General features: G+C 35.2%; 1 protein-coding gene across 2 annotated transcripts in view; it reads right to left on the bottom strand.

Moving 5' to 3' along the window:
- Positions 1 to 17,606, bottom strand: part of TAF4B (TATA-box binding protein associated factor 4b) — a 198,833-nt gene that overhangs the window by 57,601 nt on the left and 123,626 nt on the right. For both annotated transcript variants that reach the window (XM_074203027.1, XM_074203028.1), the window contains exon 14: positions 6,858 to 6,974. In XM_074203027.1, coding sequence (XP_074059128.1) covers positions 6,858 to 6,974 — 117 coding nt within the window. The remainder of the gene's footprint in view (positions 1 to 6,857; positions 6,975 to 17,606) is intronic.

Consider the following 17,606-nt stretch of genomic DNA (forward strand, 5'->3'; position numbering starts at 1 on the left):
GCTTAGCATACTATCTAGCACAAAGTAACTATAAGTATTTATTCTTTTCCTTTTCCTCTTTCTGAACCCCCAACAATTGTCTTTTGGATATCAATCTCTAGATGCCCTGTACAAACAATTCCAATGAACTCATTTCTACCCTAAATACATCTACCTTTTCCAAACTCCACTATTTTTCTGGACTGTCCAATCCTCCCTACTAGTTATTCAAACTCAAAATCCCAGAATCAATTCTGATTCTTCACTTTCCCTCAACCCTACTCCCACATGTCAAATAGACTATCAAATCTTGTGAATTTACTCCCAAAGGAGCATACACATCTGTGCCTTCTCTTTAGTCACCTGATAACTGGTAAGACCAGGTCATCACCATTACTCTAAGGGACAATATTGTAAGAGCTTCCTAACTGGTCTCTCACTTCTGGTTCCTTGCCTCTCCAACCTTGCCTTCAAAAACCTATCAAAATAATCTTATTATAGCAAAGTCTGAGCATGTAAAAACATGTGGCTCAAATCTTCTGGGGCTGTCTATTGCCTCTATGATAAAAACACCAACTCCTAACACTCTGGTTTATCTAAAGTCCTCCAAAATCTGCCTCCACCAAACCTGTACAAATTTATTTCCTATTACTTCCCTTCACACAAAGAATGTGCAGACAAACTGACCTACTTGGCAGTACTTTAAATCTGACATTCTATTTGTTATCTTAATTATTCCAGGGCTGTCCCAAATATCTAGATGGTTGAACTCCCTCGCCACCATCACTTTCTTTCCTCTCTTCTCCCCTTCCCTCCTTCTTTCCTGAAAAGCACTACTACTATTCCTCACTTCTCAAAATTTATTTCTTTTAATCAAGGCTTACCCTCAGGTACCAGTTCCAACACAAAGCCTTCCCTACTCTCAGCTAAGTTGTAAGTGTTCTCTGTCACTTCAAATTACCTAGCATTTATTTCTGAAAATAAGTTGTATGGCACAGAATTATTTGCCTCTTGAAGGTAAGGAATGTCTTTTGTTTCTGTATAACAGACACAGAAAGCACTTAAATTGTTGAATTGAAAGTTGCCATCCAATCACCAAGGTAAACATGCAGTCAAAATTCAGAAAACTGAAAAAATTGAACAAATTGGGGTAAGACTGCCAGACTGACAAAAGCAAAACTCTTAATGAACTGTACCTAATTAATTTTCAAAATTGTATAACCAGTTTTTTTATTGCCTCTGTGTAGAATGTATAGTTTGCCTGGCATTTGGGCACTTATTTTGAAATGTTCCTAAGTGTTAGACTGAAAACATACTGAACCTTTGGGTGAAACACAAAGGAGATTGCTGTAGTTACTGCTGTTTCAGGGTAACATGGAAAAAATTGTGATTACTACTTAGACCTAGATTCAGCTAAGTTCTAAAGACAAACAGGTGGTTCTAAAGGAGGGCAGATCAGTCTGCCAGAAAAAGAGAAGCAGCAAAATGAGAAAATTTCTTGACCAAGAGCAAAAATGGTAAAGTGTATGCTATTAATAATGGCAATAGCAGAATTCTAAATAGTCATTGGTTGTTCTTCAGGATTCTAATTTTTAATTCTAATTTTATTCATTTTTTAGAAAATTGTTTCTTAAAAAGAAAATCTATTTTATAAATTGCTTTTCTAAGAAGAAGACTTTTCCTCCCTTTTTGGACTGTATGCTCATTCTAAGAAATTTATATCAGACACAATATACTTGTGATCCACATCTGGATGTAGAATGGAGCATGAAAACACAATCTTCAATCCCAGGGAACAGAACATTATGAAAGAACACATGAAAGACGTTGGATGCAACATCACTAATATTTATTCAAGTAAGACAATGTGGAGAAAAGAACAAGTGGAAAAAAAGTCCTTTTAAAAATAACTGACCATTGGGGCAGCTAGGTGGTGCAGTGGATACAGCACAGACCCTGGAGTCAGGAGGACCCAAGTTCAAATCCCATATCAGACACTTAATGATTACCTAGCTGTGTGACCTTTGGCAAGCCACTTAACTACATTGCCTTGAAAAACACAAACAAAATATAACTGACTGTTGCAACAATAATCACTGGAAGAAAAACTCAGTTACCAAGAAGCAAATAAGTATATAACATGCTAAAGCAGTAAAATACACACAAAGAAAGATTTCTCCAATGCTTATTGGGGAAAGTATAGGCACCATCCACAAAAGATGTGTTTAATGTTCAAAAAGAATTAGTGTGAAAACTGACAAATGAAAAAATTTATCTAAAGAACTTCTAAAGCAAAAGTCAACTCTACTCTTAAGAGTGTTATCAAACTAATAATGTTTTTAAGAAGAAATATTTCCAATTCATATTAGCACAATCCAGGATGCTTACATAACCTGGTTTGCTGAATGAGAGTATGATTGCTCCAAGTTAAGAAGTGGGAAAAGTTTGTGCCAAACTACTGCCAAGGTTCTCTGAACATAAAATGTTTCTGAAAATATATCCACCAACGAAGTGTCAAACAGGGAGGGCAAGTCTGAGTACTTGTATTCTACTTCACAAGTTGGCTTCAAGATAGCCCAGAACAATTACACAGCAGAAGCACAAGCACAGGGTCAAGAAGAACTTGACAGGGAAGGAAAAGGGTTATCAGAAGGATGCCCAGAGAGTTAAATCTTGAAAAAAAGGATTTTTAAAGAAGATTCTGTATTCAGAGAATAAGAAAGGAAATAGGTGCACTATAGGAGGGGTTACAGAAAGCAAATTCAAATAGCAAAGGAAATGCTGAAAGAGAAGTACAAAACTGAGAATAGGGTGAAGTCATAAGTTCTAGTTCCAATGCTACTACCTGACTTTAAGTCCTTTGTCTCTTCCTGTCTCTCCTTTAAATTATCTATGGTCTCTTTCTTCTCTAATCTATTAAGATAGTATGAATAGTTAATGTACTGGACAGAGAAAGTAAAACTCAATTTCCATTTTATTTCTCAATCAAGAATAATTAAGAGTAGAAGAATGCTGGAAAGTCTAGGAAAATTCTGTCTCCTTATTTGAACTTGGTTGGTTGGTTGGTTTTTGTCCTTTGTAATTGAAGAAGAGCAAGATAACATCACTTTGTTTGAGACAAATAACAGTGTATTCCTACTGTGGCTGATCAGACCAACACCAACTTGGAATGCTCTACCATAGGTCAGGCTACAAATAGTCCATGTGAACACCTGGGGTAGATATTCCAAACTTACAGATGTCACATTTCTTTTGAGCTGCTTCAATTCTGCCTTCCTCATAGAGCCAGCCCCCTCACTGATGAGGGCATTTCCATACTGTATAATCAATTCCAAAGTTCTTAAAAGTGATAATTCCGGATGTCTCGGTATCGTTTATTCTGACCATCTTGTGAGCACTAGTCCTGTGTGAGTTCTCCAAAAAATAGTTTTTTTTGGCAAGTATATGTCTAGCATTCTAACAATTTATTCAGCCCATCATAGTTTCCATCTCTTAGTATTGCTGGAATGCTAAGCAGCTTAGCTCGAGAAAGGACCTCAGTGTCTGGTATCCTCTCCTGCTCAGTTATCTTCAGAATCTTCCTAAGACAATTTAGGAGGAATGGAGTTGGAAATAGCAACAGCAATAGTCACCTATTACTAAGACTTGTGATCCATGTGCATCTCACAACCTCATCACAAATACTGTCTTCCATTTACTGAAACATAATAAAACTTCCTGGATGTACCCTTGTAGCAAATATTGGCACATATTAGACTATGTGATCTTAAGAAGAAGAGACAGACAGGATGTGTGAATGACAAAGCCAATGTGTGATACAAAGTGCTGGACTGATCATAGACTAAGTTAAATATTCACATTCAAACAAAGTGATGCCTCCAAAGTAAAATGAATACTAGGTGAATTAATGTCAAGAGATTAGAGTATCTCTCTGAGCAAAAACAGTTTGTTGCTAACTTAGAGAGAAAACTGAGCCAACACATAGTTGGCAACAGTGGAGCAGAAAGAGTGGGCAGCTTTCAGAGATTTGGTATATTTAACTGCATTTGCTCATCTGGGGCAGAACACTAGCAAACATCAAGACTGGTTTGATGGAGGCATTTAGGTGGTGCAGTGAATAGAGCACCAGCCCTGGAGTCAGGAGGACCTGAGTTCAAATCCGTTTTTAGACATTTAATAATTACTTAGCTGTGTGACCTTAGGCAAGTCACTTAACCCCATTGCCTTGCCAAAAGAAAAAAGTAAAAAAAAAAACTGGTTTGATGAAAATGATGGGGAAATTCTAAAGCTGCTAAATGAAAAAAATGATAACTCCACAGGGTTTACCAGTAAGATATTTCATCCATTTCTAAGAAGGCAGCATTTAATTCCATCAAAAGTAAAGTATAAATGAAGCTTAAAGAGACAGGGACTCTTGGCTCAGTAACAAGGCAGATGAAAATCAATTTTATGCTGACAGTAACAAACTAAAATGCTTTTATGATGCCCTGAAAGCTATTTATGAATCAAAGACCTATGGTGCATCTCAATTACTCAGTGCTGTTGGAACCACATTAACAACAGGGACATGATCCTAGAGAGATGGGCTGCACACTTCCATAGTGTTCTTAACAGATATTATCAATCAATGCTAAAGTCATTGACTGTTTTCCTCAAGTTGAAGTCACTCAGTCCTAGCTGAAGTTCCAAACAATGCCAACAGGTTCTTCTCAAGTGACAAAGGACCTGGTGCTGATTCTATTTGAATCTAAGCCCTATATGGATGAGAGACCAGATCTATTGAATGCTTAACTAAGGAGGACATCCAGGCTATGCTGACAAAACCCTTCTGCATGATGAGTACCAGATAAATAAACTCTGGATTCAGGTGGAACATAGAGAAATCTAGAAAACTGTGAGGCAACTTGATCTGGAAATTACTCAGAGTAAGGCTTAGAACTAGACTAGATCCCTTTATTGGCAAATTCTGGAGCTCTTGGCTTGGTCTCCCAAAGGTTCTGGGGGCAACCTTGTTCTTGTTCAGTCATGTCCAACTATTTCTGATCCAAGAGATGATAGTGCAGTAGGCTTTTCTACCCTCCACTATCTCTTGAAGTCTGTCCAAGGTCCACATATACTACAAGACTAAAAAAAAAAGTTGCTGGTCTCAAAGATAACACAATCTTCGGGGTAAAGGAAGAAAATCAAATAAGCATTTATTAAATACCTTACCAGGCAATGAAAAACAAAAAAATCCATCAATAAATAACTGCTATTATTGTGCTGATTACAATGTATCAAACAATTACTGCTTGTAATGTGTTTATATTTTAATAGATAAGTACATATAAAAACATACAGGATAAACATAAAATTAATAAATATATGCACAAAATAGTTAAATACAAGATCACTCGAAAAAGAAAACACTAGGAATTGTTGCAGCTGGTTTTTTTGGTTGTCCTTTGGGGAGGAGGAGAGGGTTAGGTCAAGAACAAGAAAGGTTTCAAGCAGAAGATGGTACCTGAGTTTTACCTTAAAGGAACTCTTATGAGACTAAGAATAAGGAGGCAGTAAATTCCAGGCTTGGGAAGACAGTCTGTACAAAGGCTGGTAATGATGCAAAAGTAACATTGATAGGCCTATATCAATGGACTGGTGGAGGGGGTGTGTGAGAAAGATCAAGAATGACACCCAAGCTTTGAGCCTAAGAGAATGATGATATCCTCTAAAATAAATGACTTTTACCATGAGCCTCAAGAACACTGTATAGACCCAAGAAATATGAACCATAAAAACTCTCAAAACCTAAGAATGATTATGTGGTGTGTCAACCCTTTTCATATATAAGTGATTACAGCATCAACAGAGTTAGACCTTTCTACCGAAGGAAGGACTTCTGACTGCATGCACTGTTTTCCTCACTCTGAAATTAAATTTATTTGTGTTCTGATATACTTGTTTCTAGTCTGCTTTGTTTCAGCTCTGGCTACCCACAGGTTAGATGCCAGTTTTGGTCTGGTAGACAATATGAAGATTATATTAAAGAAAGAAGAGCATGATGTAGGGAAAAGCAATTAGAACGCCAAACAGTCCAGGAGAAAAAGCGAGGAAGGTTTGAATAAGGTATAAGGAATTCATAGAGCTCAAAATTTTGACATGAAGTAGGATGTATAGATCTTTTCATGATTAAGATTCTTATTATGCTAAAAGACCACACAATATAGGATACTAAATCTCAGAAGACTCTAAATTGTAGGTGACTCAAAAAGCAATGGATACAATACGTGGGTAGATGCTGGCAATGCTGTATTAACAAAGAAGAATCAACCAAGGTTAGGTAAGTCAGGATACAAAACATGGTGGAGTCTATTAGACAGTAGAAGAGACATTTTAATATTATTTTGATACAACTTTATAGCAGATAAGGCAAGGGAAAAAATGGTATAATGTAACAATGACTGTACTATATTGATTTTACCATGTCTTTAAACTCAAACTGTTCCTTTAAAGAAATAACACTGTAGTCTTTCTTTCACTTAGGGTGTCTGCCTATATCATACAAATGGCTCATCTAGGTTCTCTGGATGGTTGCAATAGAGACCCACAAAGGCAAATAGATTGTTTTAAGAGGCTATTATTATAATCAGTCTCCCTGAAAGCTAGAGAAAATTTTGAATGATATTGGACATAAATGTGAATAAGAGTGTTAAAGAATGTTAAAGAAATTGGGATCTGATGTGGTAGTCAAATGGAGAATTGTTTACCTGAAAAGTGCTGTGATCAAAGGGATATTTCAGAATTCAAAAGCATTTATTTATTGAGGATATACTGTATAAGAAATTGTTCATTTCAACTTTGCCTCCCCCCCCCATAAAAAGATAAGCATATTTTGGTACCTCATTTCCAGGTCCAACAAGAGAGTCCAATGGTCTCTTCTTCCTTGGTCCAATGGCTGCAAGGGCTGTGATATTGGCATCTCTTTGTTGTATTTGTGCCAACTCTAGCTGTCTCATCTGGTATACAAGGAAATACAATGTCAATACAACATCTCAGCAAATATCATCTAATCATCCCCACCCAGCCTGCCTCAAACAGCTATTTTAATTTAATAAAGCATTCTTCCATCAAGGGCATTTCAATAATCTGCAATGACCAATAAAAATGGGATTAGAATTTTGTTGCTGTTCGATGTGTCCAGTTCTTAATGAATCATGAAAAAATGGAGGCAAACCAGATTAAATGACTTGCCCAAGGTCTCACAGGTAGTAAGTTTCTGAGGATAGATTTGAACTCAGAAAAATGAGTCTTCCTGATTCAATCATGATTCACTACATCACCCTCCTGTTTCTTGAGATTAGAGTACCAAGGTTTAGCCTTACCAGATTTAAAACTATTTAATAAAGCATCTCTGCAAAGACCAATAAAAATGGGATTAGAATTTTGTTGCTGTTCGATGTGTCCAGTTCTTAATGAATCATGAAAAAATGGAGGCAAACCGGATTAAATGACTTGCCCAAGGTCTCACAGGTAGTAAGTTTCTGAGGATAGATTTGAACTCAGAAAAATGAGTCTTCCTGATTCAATCATGATTCACTACATCACCCTCCTGTTTCTTGAGATTAGAGTACCAAGGTTTAGCCTTACCAGATTTAAAACTATTTAATAAAGCATCAGTCATCAAAATTGTCTGGTACTGGCTAAGAAATAGGGTGGTAGATCAGTGTACCAGGTGCAAAAGAGATAATAGGAAATGATTATGGTGATCTGCTGTCTGATGATCCCACAGAGACCAGTTTCTGGGATAAGAACTCTCTCTTCATAAAGACTGTTAAGAAAATTGGAAGTTAGTATAGCAGAAACTTAGATTAGACTAACAGCTGACACCCTATACCAAGATAAAATTAAAATGGGTTCAGGATTTAAATATAAAAGACAATATTATAAACAAACTAGGAGATCAAGGAATAGTTTACTTCTCAGATCTATGGAAAGGGAAGCAGTTTATGACCAAGGAAAAGATTGAGAGCATGGTAAAAATAAACTAGATAATTTTGATTAAATCAAATTAAAAAACTTTTGCACAGACAAAACCACTGTAACCAAGATCAAAAGAAATGTAGTAAATTGGGAAACAATTTTTATTACTACTATTTCTAACAAAAGACTCATTTCTAAAATATACAAAGAACTGAGTCAAATTTATATTTTAAAAAAAAGCCATTCCCCAATTGACAAATGGTCAAAGGCTATGCAAAGGCAATTTGCAGATGAGGAAATCAAAGCTATCCATAGACATATTAAAAATTGCTCTAAATCACTACTGATTGGAGAAATGCCAATTATAGCATCTCTGAGGTACCACTTCACACCTCTCAGACTGGCCAATATGACCAGAAAGGAGAATGATCAGTATTGGAAGGGATGTGGGAAATCTGAGACACTAATACATTGCTGGTGGAGCTGTGAACTCATATAACCTTTCTGGATAGCTATTTGTAATTATGCCCAAAGAGAAATAAAACTGTGCATACCCTTTCATCCAGCAAAACTACTACTGGGTCCATTTCCTGAAGAGATCATGAAAAAGGGTAAAAATCTCACTTCTTCAAAAATATTCACAGAGCTCTGTTTGAGGTGGCAAAGAATTGGAAATCAAGTGAATGTCTATCAACTAGGGAATGACTAAAAAAATTATGGTATATGTATGTTATACAACACTATTGTTCTATTAGAAACCAGCAGGGTTGGCATTTCAGAGCAGTCTGGAAAGACTTGCATGAACTGATGTTGAGGCAAGATGAGCAGAACCAGAAGAACATTGTACACCATAACAGCAACATGAGGGTGATGATCAACCTTAATGGACCTGCTCATTTTGTCAGTGCAATAATCAGGGACAACTTTAGGTTACCTGCTGTGAATACCATCTGTATCCAAAAAAAGAACTGTGGAGTTAAAACAAAGACCAGACTATTACCTTCAACTTTAAAAAATTGGTCTTATGTACTATGTAATTTTGCTATCTCTTCTATTTTATTTTTTCCTCAAGGATATGATTTTTCTCAACACATTCAATGTTAATCAATGTATAGCATGGAAACAGTGTAAAGATTATCAGACTACCTTCTCTGGGGGTGGGGTGGGGGAGAGAAGGGAAGTTGGAGGAAAATTTGTAAAATTCAAAAACATAATAAAAATGATAGTTAGAAACTAAGATTAGAATACCAAGGGCAAAACATATAAGCACTAGATTAGCATCTAAGCAAAACAAAGGAATATTTCCAATCTTACCTATGTTCCCTCCTTAACACACTCTCCCAATCTTAATCTTTCAAAGTTAAAAAAAAGATAGCATGTGAAGAACAGGAATAAAGTCCTTTATTTGAGTTTTTACCCAATTCCAATCCCAGGTTTAAAATGGTAAAAAAAGTCAAAACAGGAATAAAGTCCTTTGAGTTTTTTACCCAATTCCAACCCAGATTTAAAATGGTAAAAAGATGTCAAAACAATAGACATAAAAAGCTCAATCAAAAGCAAAGCTTTTCTGATACAAATGTGTAACAAAAATTTCATTTATATATTCTGTGCTTTGGTACAAATGTGATCCAGAGAAGGAACTAATTTAATATTTATCTCTGTGGTCTTAAAAAACACAGGGAAAAATATGATAGCTATTTTGAATAGCATCAATCACAAACAAATTCACAGCATACCCACCTACAAACTGACATTTTTTAAGGAAATATGTCAGCTAAAAACCTAGATTCAGGGACATGTGGGAGAAATGTACCATTAAAGTCAAAGAGGAAAAACATCCAAATTGGAAAATAGATATTAGCACCCTGCTTTATCACCCCATCACGACTGAGATTTTAAATGCTATGCTATAAAAATGATAGAAGAAAAGGAGCTTAGAAGTGATGAGAACAGGATGAACTACTGCATCAAGAGCTAAACTTTTGTAGAAGAATCTACTTAGTGGGCTTACCATTTGTGATGAGAGTGGGGATGATGAGAATGGAAGGGAAGATAAAGGAAGGAAAGAGAAAATGTTAAAAAAAAAAAAAGAGCATTAAACATCACACTTCTGGTTGCTGACCAATAGGACTGATTGTGATGGCTGTTCTCTAGCTGAATTACAAATAACTAAGTAGCTAAGGAAGCGTCTTAATCAAAATCTGCATCTGTAGCTTCATTCTCTTCCCCTAATTCTATTTTCTAGGGACAAGCAAAACAAATCTCAATCTCTTCACCAGTAGATAATACTTGATATATTTGCAGTTACCTACCTCACTCAAAAAAATTTCTCAAACCAATATTCTTCAGACCAAAGTTCTTCACCAAATTTTGGGAAGACATGATATCCTGTCCCCTTACTATCAACCAATTCTTTCTGAATGGACTAGAATTTGTCAAAGTCTTTCCTAAAATGCAGTACCCAGAACTAAACATGGTCTTGAATACAAGAACAATCACCTCCCTAATTCGGGGCATTCAGGTTCTAGTAAACATTCAAAGATAATTTCAGAGTGTGGAATAGCCTTGTACATTCCTTCCCCTTCCCCACAATTTTTAAATGGTTAAAATTCACTTTTTTTCTTTTTGGTTTTTGCAAGGCAAACGGGGCTAAGTGGCTTGCCCAAGGCCACACAGCTAGGTAATTATTAAGTGTCTGAGATCAGATTTGAACCTAGGTACTCCTGACTCCAGGGCCAGTGCTTTATCCACTACGCCACCTAACTGCCCCTAAAATTCACTTTTAAACTAAAAAAGTAGAACTTCCTATTTATTATATTAAATTATATTAATTTTAATCGTTCAATATTTCAAGTCTTTTTGGGTCTTACCTGTATTAAACATTTTTATGTTTACTGTCAATTTGATAAACATTCCATTTAAGTCCTTCTTTACAATAAAAATAGTAGAGAAAACAGGGCCAATAGGGATCTTTTAAGTTCTCATTGGAGTTCAATTTTCAAGGTAACATTAAGCAACTAATGATTACAACTTGGGTCTAATCACTTAACCAGTTTTGTTTTTGCAATATTTTCTTGATGTTCTTGCTTTCTAAATAGAATTATTAATAAAGTATTTAATAAGAACTTACTATACATAAAACATCTGCTAAGAAGCTACAAATAGGAAAGTGAGACACAACCTTTATCCCCAAGGAGTTCACATTTCAATGGGGAAGAAAATACATACAGATGCTGCAAATCAGAAAGGTTCTATGATCCTTAGATTGTAGCAGCCAAGCAGATGGTCATGTCACTTCATTAATCTTATTTTCACTGATAAAGAACATTATCAGCTTCTGGTGTTGAATTATTTGACAATGTCAAAGGCTAATGAAAAAACTTTCTTTTCTGAGTTTCCAATAGCTATGACAGAAGCCTCAGGGGTTTTTCCCCAAAATAATGACTAAGGACCTTGGCTGGAAACATCACTATTCCCAAGGCTCTTCTGATCAGAGGTTGGAGTATCTCCATCAAGGTTTCAGCGGTATGGGGGTCAGTTTGATGATGAGGATGGCTCAATTTTCCAGGCACATGCTACCTTTTATCTCCTCCTCAAGACACCCTGCTGCTTCAGCTGGGCTGGTCTACTTTGCCCTGTGAATGACATATGGTTGGTGGGGACAGCTAACAGTGCCTCCATAGGAAGGCCTCTCAGGTCAGTGGCTGTGTAAGATAGGCCAAAACAGAAAATAGGATACCGTGCAACATTTGTCTTTAAACTAGTTCTTAATCCATATCTTAGCAAGCTACCCTAAATAGTTTTGGTCTAGCAATCTATCCCTTTAACAATATGTTTTACAATTGTGCCAAAAAAATCAAACTAAATTCTCTCCTTTATTGAAATTATGGTATTTTTGTCCACCATCAATTCTATAGTACTTCTTATTTTCCAGCACTTTTTCGGTTTCCAAGAGCAGCTCAACAATGTCAGTTCTTACTGATAATTCATTTAAAGTTAGGGATTGAGTTCATATTCTTAATAAATTTTATTCCATCACTACTTTCACTTAGTCTGAACTTTTTGAATAAAGATGTATTACAGATTTATTCTAGTCATGATTCATCAGATTATCACATCATATGACATGGAAAATTCTTTGTAAACCTTAAAGTTTTATATAAATTTTATTTATTTTTTACTATAACCAATCATCATTTATTCACACTCTCAAAAAATCCCAGTAATGCTTATGAGGCAAAATTTCCCTCCTTGTATAAAAATCTCTAATTCTCCTTATTTTTATAGCTATATCTGAATAGTACAAATAATGATTCCCCATGAAGAGTTCTCATGTAATTGAATTCACACTATTTCAAGTTATAGTTATTTAATATGCTGTCTTTAGTCCACTGGAGATCTGGAAGATTCATTATTTATCAAGACCACTATAATCAAGACCTAACTGTACTTTGTACTCACAAATCTCACACACACACACACACACACACACACACACACACACACCCCAGCCTGAGATCTGGATTTTAGTGGTATTTTCACTTTTCTGGAGAAGCAATGTATATAGTGATTATAGTGCCTGGTCTTGTAAGCAGGGAACACCTCTGCAACATACTAACTCTGTGACCCAAGCAATTCATTTAATCCTTCAATCCTTTAAGTAATTCTCTAAGACTATAAGTTGCTGAAAATGTACTAATCTGAATTGGTGTAAGAGTTTTCTTATACAAATGCTCTCATTCCTATAAAAAAAAATCACAAATCTAGTCTATTACTATTTCTTCTTGGATTGTGTAATTTAAAAATTTGTTTCCTCTCTACCAACATTTTTCTTCCTATGTCATTTATGAAACCACCTTCTGTACTATCTGGCTTCAGAGATTTTTGACTGTCATCTTCACTCTTGGTTTAAAACTCTCTTGACCAGATTTCCCTGTCTCTAGGCAAATATATTTTAAAATCAGCCCTTAAGACTACTCAGGTATAAAATAAGTCATATACTTCAAGAAATAAAAATTTTATTTTCTGTCATCATCTCCTGACATTAATGACATTCATCTGTCAACATTAACATATTGTGAATATCTCAAATGTCCTTTTCTCTTTCATGATCCTATACTGAATCAGCAAGAACGATGAAGGACACCATCTATTCCCTTAAAGTTGTCAATTTCTTATCAGGTCTTCCTAATCCCTAGGAGTGCTTCCAAATTTTGTACAATGGAACCTCAAGAACCTCCAGCCATGGGTAATGATCGCTAGGTTTAGTTTTTTAAAATCCTTCACAATCTGACATAATTACAGTACAACCCTTTTTCCCCACACACACATACCACACTCCAATCAAATGGAGAATTTATTGCTCTTCACATATGATATTCTATCTCCCATTTCTTTGACTTTTAAGGACTGTCCCCCCTTGACAAACCACATGCTGATTTGGTATATTTAGGATGATAGCATCACATGAGGGGGACTACTACAACACATTTATTATGGGATCTTTTATGGCTAACTTATGGGAAAGACATACATGAGACACTGGGTAGGCTGTGATTTACATCAGAAAGATGAGATCACACATCCATGAGTAGCTGAGGCCCGTCTTCAAGCTGATTTTATCTACTCAGTAACAGTGAGAATCACACATATACTTAGCATATGACAACATGAAGTAAGTGAACAATAAAGCTCAAATCTAACTGTTTATTTTCCCATAATAACCCCACCCCCAAATTTTAGGTACCAGATTGGTTCATAAATATGAAGTAGAAAAGAAAATGTGTCATTTTCCACTTGCTTCAAAAGCTATAGTTCAGATTTTTTAAAAAAAATTCTGTCTATTAAAAAAATCAAATTGCTAAGACTATGTATCAGAAGTTGTAAAATATCCTTTATTGCTGCTGGCCTTTTTAATAATAAAAAAAAGTGTTTTAAAAGTCTGATGTTGCCACAGCCAGAAACTTCTATGTGACAAAATAACCATTTTAGTTAATCTGACCTGCAGCAGAAATCAAAAAGCAAGTTATGTGTTAAGTCCTTTCCTATAGAGAAATGGCATTTGCAGTATAGCTATAATCATACAAAATGAAAGGTTTTAAAATTGAACTCTGTTCTTCACTTCATATTCTACCTAGTGATTTATTTTTCTCAAGGTATGAGCAAATTATACTTTTTTCAGTTTCTGAAGTTTCATGCTCAAAATTTCTACGAAGTTCATAACCCCCAAAAGAATGGCTGATGGATGACCATTGTTCTGAATGGCATGTTAAATTTAAAACTTTGATAAAGTTTCTCACAAATAACCAAATAACACACACATATGTATATATATGTACATATGTGTGTATGTATGCATGTATGTATATGTATATGTAAACATACCTCTACCAGCAGAAATATTTTTTTTTCAAGGCAATAGGGTTAAGTGGCTTGCCCAAGGCCACACAGCTAGGTAATTATTAAGTGTCTGAGGTCACATTTGAACCCAGGTACTCCTGACTCCAAGGCCGGTGCTCTATTCACTGCGCCACCTAGCCGCCCCAAAAGATTTTTTTTTTAACCAGTAGTTTTGACTGGAAAAGCACAAAGTTCAGGTACTTTTGATAGCAACAGTGAGTGAAGATGACAGTTTGAACAAGTAAATTCACTTCAGTAGAAACAGCTATCCACTGAGCTAGCAGCTTGCCTGGGGAAAGGGAATTTCATTTGCTTCACCATTCTCACATATCAGTATCTTTTACAGCTAGCTCCCTTTTTGATTCCTCAAGCTAAAATAATAGAGTTCTATCAAGCTTCAGTTTTAAGAAAGTATTTTAGCCAGAGTTCTGACAACTGGTTTCTAGTAAAATATATTCAGTGACTGACACTCACCATACAGCAAAACTTAAGGTCTGTTCAATTGCATAGACATTGCTCAGTGGATACTGGTCTGTATATTATACAGACTTAAAGGATCCATTAGAGGGGGTGCAACCTCCACCAATACAGATCACAATCTCTATGTATTTTTTTTATGGTTCTTGAAAGTTGCTGGGGCTAACCTGGTGATAAGCAAGAAGAAGGTTTATTAAGTACTGCATAGTAGGAGAAAGAATATTTTGTTTATTGAGAGGCTTATTATGTGATAATGAGTTGAAAGAGTCTCAGGATCAGGAAGATCTCTGACACAAAATGACTACACAGCCTGAGGCAAAGTCACTTAATTCCTCATAGCTGTGGACAACTCTCTAAAACTATAATTGCAAAGAAGGTAGATTAAATTAAAATCAATGCCCTAGAAATACAATTCTTCTAAATGGGTTAGAACAAGAGGACAATTACAAATAGGGAAAATTTTCATGACTGCTGTTCTATGATTTGTACCAGAGTCCTATTCATTTCTAAATAAAAATTTATGGTTTTGATCCATGGAATAATGGTATGAAATAGTTTGGTTTAGAAATTACACAAGTTTTGGGAGTTAAGCTCTATGGCAGGAATTCTGAATGGAAAATATTAATAACTTTCAAGGACAACTAAGGATCAGGAAAAATAAAAACTAGTTAAAAAAACATACATAAGGCTGAATCTTTTAGAAGAAAAAAAGTCAACTACAAATTAAGTATATGATATAATGGCCTTTCTAAACAGAAAATGAGATATACCCAACTAGAAGCAGTGAATCACTTCATCTGTTATGAAGCTGATTATAGGCTCAAAAACAAAAGCAGTAAGCTATAATCCTCTAAAGGAGGCAAAACAAACAAATATAAGAAACTAAGAAATATATATGAATGCCGTGAAGTTAAATTAAATCAGAGTAAAGAGTGTAAAAGCAGGAGAACATATACAATGACTGCAATTACAAATAAAAGCAACAAAAAATTAGAATTATTAAAAAACTATTCAAATAGCTATAAACAATTTCTCTTCTTTAAAAAATTTTTTATTTAAGGCAATGGGGTTAAGTGACTTGCCCAAGGTCACACAGCTAGGCAATTATTAAGTGACTGAGACTGCATTTGAACTCAGGTCCTCCTGACTCCAGGGCTGGTGCTCTATCCACTGTGCCACCTAGCTGCCTTATCTGTTTCTCTTGACTAAAAAATAAAACCAAAAGCCATTAGAACAAATAGGCATAGTTAAGCAAAATAAATTTCAACATTGGCTATTGTCTTGCTACCTCCCAACAATAAATATATAGTAAAAAAAAAAGTCTCATTCTATATTCTGGTTTAAGGTGGAAAGTATCAGAATTAATATTAAAGAATGAATTTTCCCTCCTCAAAAATTCATTTTAAATTGAATGCTGTGATTTTTTTAAAATTACAATTTATTTGCCAGGAAATAGGAAAAAAAGCATACTGAGATTTGACAATAAAGTTGGTGTGTTCAGTTTAGTTGTTTTATTTTGGTATAAAATTGTTATTATTGTCTGTCCTTCATTCTCAAAGAGGATGGTGACATCAGGAAGGTGATGTTAAGACTTGCAAGTGAACTAGATTTAAAAGTCTCACTCTCTCCTCCTAAGTCATCTGATCTGGGTCCAGGGACAAGAATATAGATTCAGGAGTAAGGAGATGGCCCCTCAGAGCCCAATGCATGTTCCTTAAATTTACTGTTGAAGACTACTGAAAACTGGGTAAGCAAGCAGTAGTTTATCTTTATGAGTTAAACTGAAAATGTTAATGATCAGGGCAGTCAAGAAATATTTAATATGGATATACTAGATGCCAAGCATTGCTAGAGATAAAAAAAAAACCCCAGGAAAACAAAAAGCACTCCCTGCTCTAAAGAAACTCACAATCAAATGGAGAAGATAATATATAAATAACTATGAATATAAACAGAATAAACTGGAAATGATCACTCAGAGGAAAGATACTAGAATTAAAGTTGTAAGGACAGGCATCTTGTAGAAGATAGAATTTTACTTCAGATTTTAAGGAAGTCAATGAAGCAAGGGAAGAAAGAGATGGGAGAACTTTTCAGGCAAAAAAGAAGATTCTATGAGAAAGGGGTGAGATCTGCCAGAAGTAATTTTTTTTGAAAAAGCATTGATAAAAAAAAGCATTGATAAAACATTAAAATAAAAGGGAAGTAAAAGATGGGAACCTAAAGTTATTAGAATCACACAAGTCTATCTCCAATAAAGAAGTTATTCAATAGTCATCTAAACATTTCAAATAACAACAGTTGTGACATTATGGTTATTCTCTCTGCCCATATGGAATGCAACATGTTTGTCTTGGCTGACTGCAAGCTTGAATTGCTAAGGCTAAAAAAGTCAGATTCTGTGACCAATCAGCTAGTGTTGATGAGTTCTCTAAAATTAGTTAGGATGGACATGATAGACCATCAACAGGTTCGAGTACCTATCTGAAGCCATTCTGGCAAGCTGGCAAATGCTTTGACAATACAAAATCATCACCACGCTGGACATGTTCATACTGTGAAACAGTTTTTGAAACAGGATTCTGATTCATATTAAAGCAAAATTATAGCCGGATATCAATTTAAGCACCATTTTGTTCTAAGACCCTGGTACATACTTTTTATTAATCAAAGTGCTGAGAAGCAATAAGTATAGAAAAGGAAAAAAGACAAGGGAAATGAAAAGTGATGAAAAACAAATTCCATGTTATAGTGTAGGTGCATCATCCAGTTAAAAATAAATTTGCAAAGAT

Source organism: Macrotis lagotis, chromosome X (assembly GCF_037893015.1).
Source record: "Macrotis lagotis isolate mMagLag1 chromosome X, bilby.v1.9.chrom.fasta, whole genome shotgun sequence".
Taxonomy (NCBI): Eukaryota; Metazoa; Chordata; class Mammalia; order Peramelemorphia; family Peramelidae; genus Macrotis; species Macrotis lagotis.